Source organism: Heliangelus exortis, chromosome 3 (assembly GCF_036169615.1).
Source record: "Heliangelus exortis chromosome 3, bHelExo1.hap1, whole genome shotgun sequence".
In the NCBI taxonomy this organism is placed as follows: Eukaryota; Metazoa; Chordata; class Aves; order Apodiformes; family Trochilidae; genus Heliangelus; species Heliangelus exortis.
Genome location: NC_092424.1, coordinates 90,032,627 through 90,042,464, shown reverse-complemented (window position 1 = coordinate 90,042,464; position 9,838 = coordinate 90,032,627). Strand labels below are relative to the sequence as shown.

The window sequence follows — 9,838 nt, the reverse complement described above, 5'->3', positions numbered from 1 at the left end:
AAGGGCCACCCGGGCTCGGGATGCGTGGCTTTCGGACACTCGGGTGGGGCAGTACACGGGTGACACCGAAGTAACAGCGGGAAACATCTGTCCACCAGCGGGTTTAATCCTCGCGTGTCGTTTGTACCCGCGGCTCGCCCAGTGCGTTTTCCCTGCCAAAATCCGTGTTTCTGCTGCCAGGGAACCGGTGCGCTGTCCTGCCGGAGGGGCTGTCCCGCTGAGCCGGCCGGGGGCGGCGGCGCGGCTCCCCCGGGGGGCGGGGAGGCCAAGCCGGGCCAGGCGAGGCCAGGCCAGGCGAGGCGGCACGGTTCCCTGCGTGAGGCGGCGCCCGCGGGGCTGCGGCCCGGCGCGGAGGCGGGGAGGCCGCGGGGGCAGGCGGCGGGGCGGGCTCCTTCTTTGGCCATGAGCGAGGTGCCGGCATTCGGCCGCCGCTGCCGCCTGCGGGACGCAGGGAGGGAGCGGCCGCAGCTCGGATCCGCCGCCGGCAGCGGGCGGGTGCTATGGCCCAGGCCAAGATCAGCGCCAAGGCCAGCGAGGGGGCGCAGCAGCAGCAGCACCACCAGCACCAGCAGCACCAGCAGCAGCACCAGCAGCACCAGCAGTCCGGCGGGCAGCTCCGAGGCCGCTTCTACCGCTCCACCTCCATGGCGGACCGTTCGAGCCGCTTGCTCGAGAACCTGGACCAGCTGGAGCTCAGGTGGGGCCCTGGACGGCGGCGACGGCGGCACCTCGCACCGCTGCGGCCGGGCAAGGGCCGTGCCCGGGCAGGCGGAGAGGAGGGGTCCGCGGCCGCGCCTGGGGGACCCGCGGAGCCACCTCGCTCCCAGCCGATGGCTCCTGATCGCGGGCACAGGGGAAGCGGGGGGAGACGGGGGTGGGTTGAAGCTTCCTGAGGTGACGTGGGGAAAAAAGGTTCCCCTTCACCGGGCGGTGTGGGGCGAGTTTGAACCCGGCAGCTGCTGCTCAGAGGTGAAATAGCGTGGCCTGGAAATACGTAAGAATCTCTGAGGTGAAATAGCGTAGCCTGGAAATACATGAAAATAGGAATATGCGTGTGAATGTATGAAAACGGACGTTTTTCAGAGAAAGCGCAAAGGGCTTGTTTCGGATTTACTGCCTTTTGCGGTGTGGGGAGCCTTTGGCAAACGGGGGGGATGCGGGCGCTGGGGCATCCGCGACACGAGGTGCAGGAGCCCCGTGGTGGGTCCTGAACATCGTCCCGCGTCTGTCGGGCAGGTATTTTATAAGATGCAGGAATGCCGAGAGTAAAACGTGGTGCCTGCCGCTCGGGTCCAGCGAGGCTCTTGCAAGCCTCTGAGCCGCAGTGCTGAATTGCCGGTGCTTTGCTTTTCCTGAACCTCCCTTTGCACTTCACTGGCTCAGCTACGGACATGGTTATTACCCGTGTTTGTGTCCACCTCCTCTCTGAGGCTGAACAAGTTCTGGAACTGTGATGTTAATAGCATTGCATTCTGCAGCTTAGGTGTATTTTCCCAACATAACTGTGAAATGATGCATTTTATCCTTGTGCCAAGACATTGCTACTTGATGTTCCCCAAACAGTCCCACTGTATTTTTTTTCCCAGTTCAGTGGCATGAGAGACGATTCTTTGCTTTTAATCATCCTCCCTGTCCTCTCAGCTCTGCCTAATTACAGTGTCTTTTCTGAAGTGGATGGTTGTACAAGGTGCTGTGGGTGTACCACTGATTCACCTCCTACCAGTGCTGTTTCAACACACCCTTCATTACAGGTGCATATTGATCAGCAGCTTTCACAGAACCACCCAGCATGTTTCTAGGACTTTCCTGTAATTAAAAGATCACTGTGGGATACAGGACATGCATCTTCCCCTTTCTGCCTGCATTACTTTGCATTATTCAGGAGTGGACTTTATGGACTATTATATTAGCCTTTCACTTAGCTTGATTAAATCTCCTTGAAGTCCTTCACAGACTTCTCTTGATTTGACTAAACAAAATCACTGTCTGCAAACAAGTCTTGCTGCTCACATCCAGGTCTAGTGCGTCAATATGTTAATTACAAAATGAGCAGCAGAATATGCAAAAATGTGTTCCAGATTTCCCATGTGACTGTGAAAGAAAGCAGACAGTTTGGTTAACCAGAAATTAAACCCCAAATTAAACTTCCCAGTTTGCTCTGGGTCTTTCCAAGAGACATCGTTATAAATGCAGAACAATTACAAAAAAAGAGTCAAACTACTTTGATTAAAGTCACTAGTCTTATTTTTTTTCTGTGCTCAACGAATCAGCATGCCTCATTTCAAAGTTATTTGGATGACAGGAAGAGGTTCTACATTTCTTTCCTCTCCAGACAGTTTAGCTTAGCTATAGACCTCAAGATGTTGATTGTAAATGCAATAAGTAAAAATTTGTCTAACTGGACAACAGCCTTTAATAAACCCCTCAGCAGTCCTCAGTTTTAAAGTTGCTTAAGGTTGGCCGAACCCTTGGTAGTGTTTCATACCACTGGAAATTCCCTGGTTTGAACAGCCCTCTCCTTTCTGCTTTTCTGACAGTAGCAGGGTATTTTTGTACCTCCCCGCTATGTGTGGAGGGAGTTTCTCCTATAGGGAAAGTGAGCGGGAAAGGAGGATTAATTTGGCTGCCAGGGAGCACCCAGCCACCACCCTGGCAGGGGTAACAAGGGGGCAGGTGGCACATGTGTTCCTTGTAAGGGCTTGGACCTTCATATTGCTCTGGCTGTTGGTGAATGCCAAGACATCTCAGGAGCAGCTGGACACGGGACCAGAGTCTCTGTCTATGAGTCACCGTGTTCTGGTGGTTGTGTTAACAGGCGGTAATGATACATGGGACAAGTCAGACTCCTGCTCTTTTTAAGTCTTTTTTGCTTTATACTTTTCCTCTCTTCTCCTTGAGAAGAACCATTTTCCCCCCACCGTTCATTTGTTTATGGGACCACTCACCTGAGGACAGAAACTCAGTTAAAGCAGCAGAGGATGCCAGGGTGAAACACCCTGCATTGTTATGTCCAGTGTGCTCAGCTCCGTTTCAGGAAAAAAGCTGCACCATCTTTAGATGTTTCTTCTTTCCTTGATAATTTATCTGCACCTCCATCGTGCAAGCTTTAATAGTGAGCTATTTAAGTCAGTCAGTAGTTTAAAGGACAGAGTTATTGCAGCTGTCATAAGAAAGCAGGTATCGAGTTTCTCATCTAGAAACAAAAGCTCAGGCTGGTCCACCTGTTCCTGGGGGGAATGCTCTGCTCATGTAAATGGTATGTAGGAAAGAAAGGCACTGGGTGGGTAATGACACTCTGACTGGGGAAAATCATAGTAAGGAATTTTTTTTTCAGCTTAGTAATGGATGGAATGTTTAGTTGATATTCAAAGAAACAAATACACTCTGAGTAAAAACATGATTAGATATTGTCATCTGTTAGAAAAAGACCATACTGCTGCATCAAGATAATTGATAATTGGGCATAAATATCAGTATTTTATGTTTTCTTTTCTTTGCCTTCTATTCTTTGGTTGTTTGGCTTTTTGAGACTTAGACTGTGTTTCCACACTTTTCCACAGAAGTCACCTGTGCTAGAGGTTTCTCTCTTGTAGTCTTACTTTGTTTCTGTTCCACACCACAAGAAAGTAAAGATTTACACAAACGTGTGAAGTTAAAACACGTTTTATGAGGAAGTTGTGAGAGCTGACTGTGAGGTGTGGACCTGACACTTGCAGTGAGTCAGGAGGGAAAGGTGTGTAATCCCTGCTGAGGTCTCTCTGTGGCTTGGGGCCCTCCAGGCCTGGGGCTGAGAGGTTGTAGAGGGGGGTACCCCAGCGTGGGGACAGGCACCCAGAGGCCTCAGTACAAGCCAAGGTGACAAAATAGGTTGAGGCAGGGAGGAGGATCTCACCTTGATAAAGCCCCCTAGCATCTTCACTGGAGCACTGACCATTTTCCAGTGACTAGTGGGAGTTCTTTTTTGCTTTTTTTTCCCCCCCTAGAATGCTGTTGTGAAATGATCCTGTCCTCCTTGGTTTTTGGTGGGTTGTTTTGTTGGTGGTTTTTTGTTTGGTTTTTTTTTTTAATCTCCATGTGATCCAGGTCCCTAGCCACTGACCATTTCCTCTGCTCCACTGTGTTTCCTTTTTCAGGCCATCTCTGCCCTCCTTCTGTTGAAGTCTGTAGCTCCTGCTCCATGTCTGGCTGGCTGCTGAGGTGCTGCCTTTGCTGCCAGCATGTTGTGCAGTTACAGCACTCTGCCTCCACTCTGCTCCTGAGAGCTCTCTGAAAGTCCAGGAGTTTATTTTTTAGGAGTATGTAGTCCCATCATGCTGCTCATAATTGGTCGAGATGGGCATTTTTAGAAGGGACAGGAGAGAGCTGGGGGAGTCCTGAGGTGCTGCCTCCCTGTCCCTCTGCCTTGGCAGCAGCACCCCGTGTGCCTCCTGTATGTGCTGTTAGGCAGTGCTGGGGTAGGCACTCGTTTTGACTGGAAACAACTACACTAAAAATAAATCCCAGTGGGTATTACTTTTGTGGAACTCTACTGCCATCAAAAAAGTTGTTAAAATAATTCCCAAGAAGCAAACAAAATAGTTCTCAATATTTGGTTATACACTTTTCTACAAAATAACACCAATCAAAACTCACATTGGTAAATGATGGGGTTTTTTTGCAGTATGCAGTCATTAATTCTGATAATTTGGCTTTTACCAACCTTACATCCTAGTGCTTTGGGAAGCAGTAATGTTTCAGGCACTTTTAAGAATTGCACCAATTTCAGATGCATCTCTGCAATGCAGTTTTTCCACGTTCTTTGCAGGACCAATCAAAGCCTGTGGAAGTCACAATTGACACCTCTGCTGAAGGAAGACCTTTAGTTTTTAAGTCAGTACAATGATATACTGAATCTGGTTTTTAAACACTATTGAAATTAAAATTCTACACTTCCAAATTTTAGTTGTAGGCTTTACAGCAACCACAATACATTTTTTAATTGTGAAAATACTAGTTTTTCAAAAAGGCATGGCAAGGCATTTATGAAAATGTTGCTAGACTTAAATTATAAAGTACAGACATCTGAAGTATGAGATGACTCCACCTGCCTCATTGCTCTTACTAACCAGTCCAAAATAGTAATTAAAAGTATTTGCTCTTGGCAAGAATTTGCATTGCATTAACTTTTCCCACTCCTCCTCAGAATGAACATTAAAGGCAAGGCCTGAAGCTTGTGCTTTCACTGACTAAATTAGGCTAAATATTTTGTAAAACAGGACCATTTCATGAGCAGGTGAAGCATGACTATTTATGTTCTCAAATGCTCTCATTCTGCCTTTTTTTCCCCCTCTTTTATCTTATTGCTGCTTTTTCCAAAGTTACCTGCCCTCAGCCAACCTTTCAGCAAGGAGCAGCAGCTCCACACTTACCAGATAATTCCTTGCCTATAGAAGCAGTGATAATGAGCCACATTCAGTCATGTTGAAGAATGCAGAGCATCTGAGAGACTTAACAGTGTTTTTGGTTTGTTTCCAATTTCTGGCTGGGTTTAATAAACATTTCAGGATAGATGGATTCCTGTGCTGCTTGCAGCAGATAGACCTCCCCAGCTGCTTGCTGAAGGCATCTGAAACTGTTAGCGAGGTTCATGTGATACTCTGCTTTTCTGAGGGGTCTGGGAATGCAGAGTTGTGTTTTAGCACCATTCTTGAAGCCAGTTGCAGCTTGGCAAGCCCTCTACAAGCCCCTACCCTTGAGCATCCAGGGCAAAGCCAAGGGAGGAGGACATTTCCCTCTTGTCCCCAGTCTCCAAAGCAGACAGTCCCCAAGATGTGCTTTTCCAAGTGATTTGGCTGAATGCCAAAGCCCTCTCCCTAAAACCGTGGTAGGGAACAAGACATGAATTAGAGTTAAGAGTCACATTTCTAGCATGGCATTTTCACATCAGCAGTGTCCAGGTGGGCCTGTATCCCATTGCCATGGCAAGGAGGGCAAATTATGGACACAGAGCCATGTGGCTTACTGAGACTGAACAGGAGGAGCCATTTCTGATGGGCTCTCCCCTTGTCCTCATCATGGCATGTGTGAGTTTCAACTGGAGCAGGACTGGAGCAGGGGTCCTGTTGCAGAAGGAACCACATTTTGTGCTCCCCTGCAGACCCATTAACAGGAGCTGCTCCTACAGAAGCTTCCTCCATGTGTGTCAGTGAGCATCACTCCATGGAAAACAGCAGTGACCATGGGGGCAGGTGGGCCAACATCTGCCCAGTGACTGAGGCAAGCTGCTGTGCCCCTCTTGCCTGTTTTTCTCCCTGGTGAAAAGGGCTGTTTGGCTTCAAGGTGGTGTTTGGGTTTTCCAGAACATTTGTTGCTTTGTAGCTGGGTCATAGGGGTCCTGTGTTGCTGGCCTAAGGGCAGAGGGGGGTCAGACCCCCTTGCTGCCTCCATCCCTGCAGCAGCAACCTCCACCCCCAAGTTCCCTGGTGGGGACTTGGTCCATTTCTCTTTTAGTGAAGCAGCTGATGATAATTGCCAATTAGCTGTGGCACTTCTGCTGTCGGGCTGTAATGCCATCAGGCTCAGACTATCCACAGAGCAGGACAGAGCAGCACTGTCAATAAAATAAAAGATTTAAACCTGACTGAATTACTCCCATTTACCGCTCTTGGGTTTTTTTGATTGTTTGTTTTCCTCTCTATTTGTTTGGTTTTTAAGATTATATTGAGTCTTGAGAAGTGAAGATACAGCAGAAGGTAATGAAATCAGAGAGTGTGGCTCACGGGTAATTAAGAACTGACTGTACTTCTTAAGCTGAAGTTCAAACAAACAGTTCTTGTCAGCTATATAGGTGAACAGCTATTTTATTATTTAAACATTTTGTTTGGTTCAACCATGTTCAGGGTAGAGGCTTTCCGCGACGCAGCTTCTGCCATGGAACAAGAGAAAGAAATCCTGCTGGAAATGATCCACAACATCCAGAACAGCCAGGATATGAGGCACATCAGTGAAGGTGAGAAGCTGTTTTGCCATACCCTCTTAACTGACCCAAAGTCAGAACAGCCCACACCTTAGGAAGCAGGAGTTTCATTGCTTGCTAGTGGTGAAGGTATGGGCATTAATGTTACTGAGGACCCCCTCTTACCCTGGGATCCTCCTTTTCTTGACTGCATAAATTCACGTGTTCTTCAGCTGGGTTGTCCACCATGAATGTTACTGTTGTGTATGTTGTGTATGTCAAAGTCCATACCCAGTTCAGTGACCGATGTTCAAAATCGAGGATAATACAGGGAGAGAAGTTGAGGATAATGATGATTAAATACAGTTGAAAAAACAGCATCTTAATGGCTTTGTCTACTGGGCAGGCAGCAGTGCTACAAAGCGTATGGCCTGCAAGAACCAGATGATTAAGACTGTTGTCACGGTTGTGTGATATATGGCTTTAAACATATTCCTATAACCTGTATGTTTTATATTAGGTGCTTCCAATTGGTGCTTTATTGGCTCTTCAAGACCCTACACATCAAATATGTTGTGTCTTTAATTTAGGAAAACAGAAATGTTTTCAGAAAATAGATGACCTTTTTTTTCATGGCCCTTAATTGCATGTGGTGTTCAGAACTGTGTTTTCTCTTTGTAGCCATCTGGGGTGCTGTCTAAATCTCTTCCTTACAGTAGCACAGAAAGTCCTTAAGGTGCCAGTTCTGTTAGAGAATAATGCTACCTGATGCTTTACTTTAATATAACACCGTGAGCATTGTGTCAGAAGTGGACAAGCATTGCTTACGTTTTTTAGTAAAGCTTAATGCCTCATTTCAAATCAGACTCTTGCTTCTGTGAAATCAGTAGGACTCAAACAAATGCAAAAAATCTCATTTTTGGCCCTGATTGTAACTTACTGAAAAAAACCCAACTTTATGACGAAGCTGTAGCAGTTTGATTGTACTGATGATGTTATTCGCACGGGGGAAAGTATTCACCTGTAACTTGGAATACTTTTGTGTTTTCAATTTAGGTGAGAGAGAAGAACTTAATTTGACAGCTAATCGTCTGATGGGCCGAACCCTCACTGTGGAGGTTTCTGTAGAAACCATCCGGAACGCCCAGCAGCAGGAATCCCTGCTGCATGCCACGAAGATGATCGATGAAATTGTCAATAAACTTCTGGATGATTTGGAAGATGCCAAAATCCGCTTAATGTCACTCTACGGTGCGTGCACCTCTGACGTGCCAGCAGGACCCATCGATCAGAAATTTCAGTCTGTGGTCATTGGATGTGCCATTGAGGATCAGAAGAAAATCAAAAGGCGGCTAGAGACTCTCCTCAGAAACTTGGAAAATTCGGAAAAGTCCATCACGTTGTTGGAGCACCAGAAATCATCTGTTCGACAGTCTTGCAACAGCAAACAGGATTAAATGATCCTCTGGCAAATCCCAGGATGAGCAAATCTCCAAGAAAAGCACACAGAAGCTAAAGAAAAAAAAAATGTGCAAGCACGTGCATATATATATATATGCATGCACACCCCCCCAAGGTATCTTTGATTGCGAGGTGTGAGCATTTAAGGGGTTTTGGTAGCATTGGCATTTTCTTTTGGTGATAAAGAATGCTATCAGGAGTTCTTCTGTAGAGTCAATTCCGCTCTATTGCAAATTGTAATTGTGCTTCTGCTGAACTGTCAGAAACCATCAAAATCTATCCTTTCCTCCACTCTCCTGTTTGTCTTTTTTTAAACTAAAGTTGTTTTGTCATATAGAGAGATTTCAGCTTTTTCTCTGCTGTATACATAGTGTGTGAACCAGACTTTTGGGGAAGAAAGAGAAATCATGGCAATAAATTGAAAATATCAATAAACTCTATATGGCATTTTCATAAACAACACACTGTCCTACTCGTTACCATTTATTATTTAAATAATTTGGCATAAGTAGATGAGCACAGTTTGAAGAGGTTGGCAGATACCTTCAGTGTGTGACTGAGGAAGTCAAAAAGCAGCACATCCATCCAAAGGTCACAAGGCCAGCAGTGAGCTCCAGTTCCAGCAGTACCCTCTTCCACACCTGCCTGCTGGCCCATCCTGCCTCCCACCACCCAGCTATAGTTTGAGGTTGCTGTATATTTTTGTTCAGAAGATAACGTAAAGGGGAATGATAGTTTTCAGCTACTTTACTGCAAATTTGTTTTGCATTTTTATCTGAATAAAAGGTTCAGCTCACTCCCAAGGTCAGAGCTCTTGGTGCTAGGCTCCTACACAACCAAAGCTCTGGAGCTCCATAGCTTTTAAGTCCTCCTGTGTGGGAAAGGAAACTGGCCTCAGCAGCTACCAGGTGACTGTCACTGCATTTCACTCACAGGAACAGCACTTCTGGTGGGTGCTTCCAAAACAAATTTTCAGCTTTGAGATACTGTAAAGTTCCAAAGAACCTAGTGAGATTTATTCTGTAATTCCACTTGAAAAATAACTGGCTTATTTTCAGGTTTTATATCTTTGTGAACTTTAACAAACAGTGTAAACTTCCAGCTGTTTAACAGTAATATACAGCAGGAGTTGTTCTCAGAAATCATGCTGTGAAACAGTTAGGTCGAACGTAGCTTATGGATTCTTAGAATATTATAATATGCTTACAAATACTTCTACAATATGCTCTTTCACTGGTTGGTTGGTTTGGGGTTTTTTTAGGCTATTATAAGCTTATTGAGACCAAGAGTGTGAAGTTTGCTTTGTTTTCTTTTTTAGATCCTCTTGTACCAATAGGTGAACGCATTTTTATTTTTTATAGCACTTGTACAAGTGTTTTTGTTCTCAAGGACAGAATTTAAGTTATCACAACCTGCATATCTACAGCTTATTTAATAGCACAG

At 46.0% G+C, this 9,838-nt stretch overlaps 1 protein-coding gene across 1 annotated transcript; it reads left to right on the top strand.

Annotated features, from left to right (window-relative positions):
• The first annotated feature begins 500 nt into the window (after positions 1–500).
• BAG2 (BAG cochaperone 2) lies at positions 501–8,855 on the top strand. Its single transcript, XM_071741642.1, has 3 exons — positions 501–697; positions 6,879–6,988; positions 7,991–8,855. Exons 1-3 carry the CDS (start codon positions 501–503, stop codon positions 8,389–8,391), a joined length of 708 nt encoding a protein of 235 aa, XP_071597743.1. The 3' UTR covers positions 8,392–8,855.
• Positions 8,856–9,838: the final 983 nt, after the last annotated feature.

Bases quoted from the DNA above. Each gene is read 5' to 3' on its own strand.
- BAG2 (XM_071741642.1), top strand. From the start codon at position 501: ATGGCCCAGGCCAAGATCAGCGCCAAGGCCAGCGAGGGGGCGCAGCAG. The intron at 698-6,878 runs GTGGGGCCCTGG...AACCATGTTCAG, and splicing joins CTGGACCAGCTGGAGCTCAG to GGTAGAGGCTTTCCGCGACG. The intron at 6,989-7,990 runs GTGAGAAGCTGT...TTTTCAATTTAG, and splicing joins TATGAGGCACATCAGTGAAG to GTGAGAGAGAAGAACTTAAT.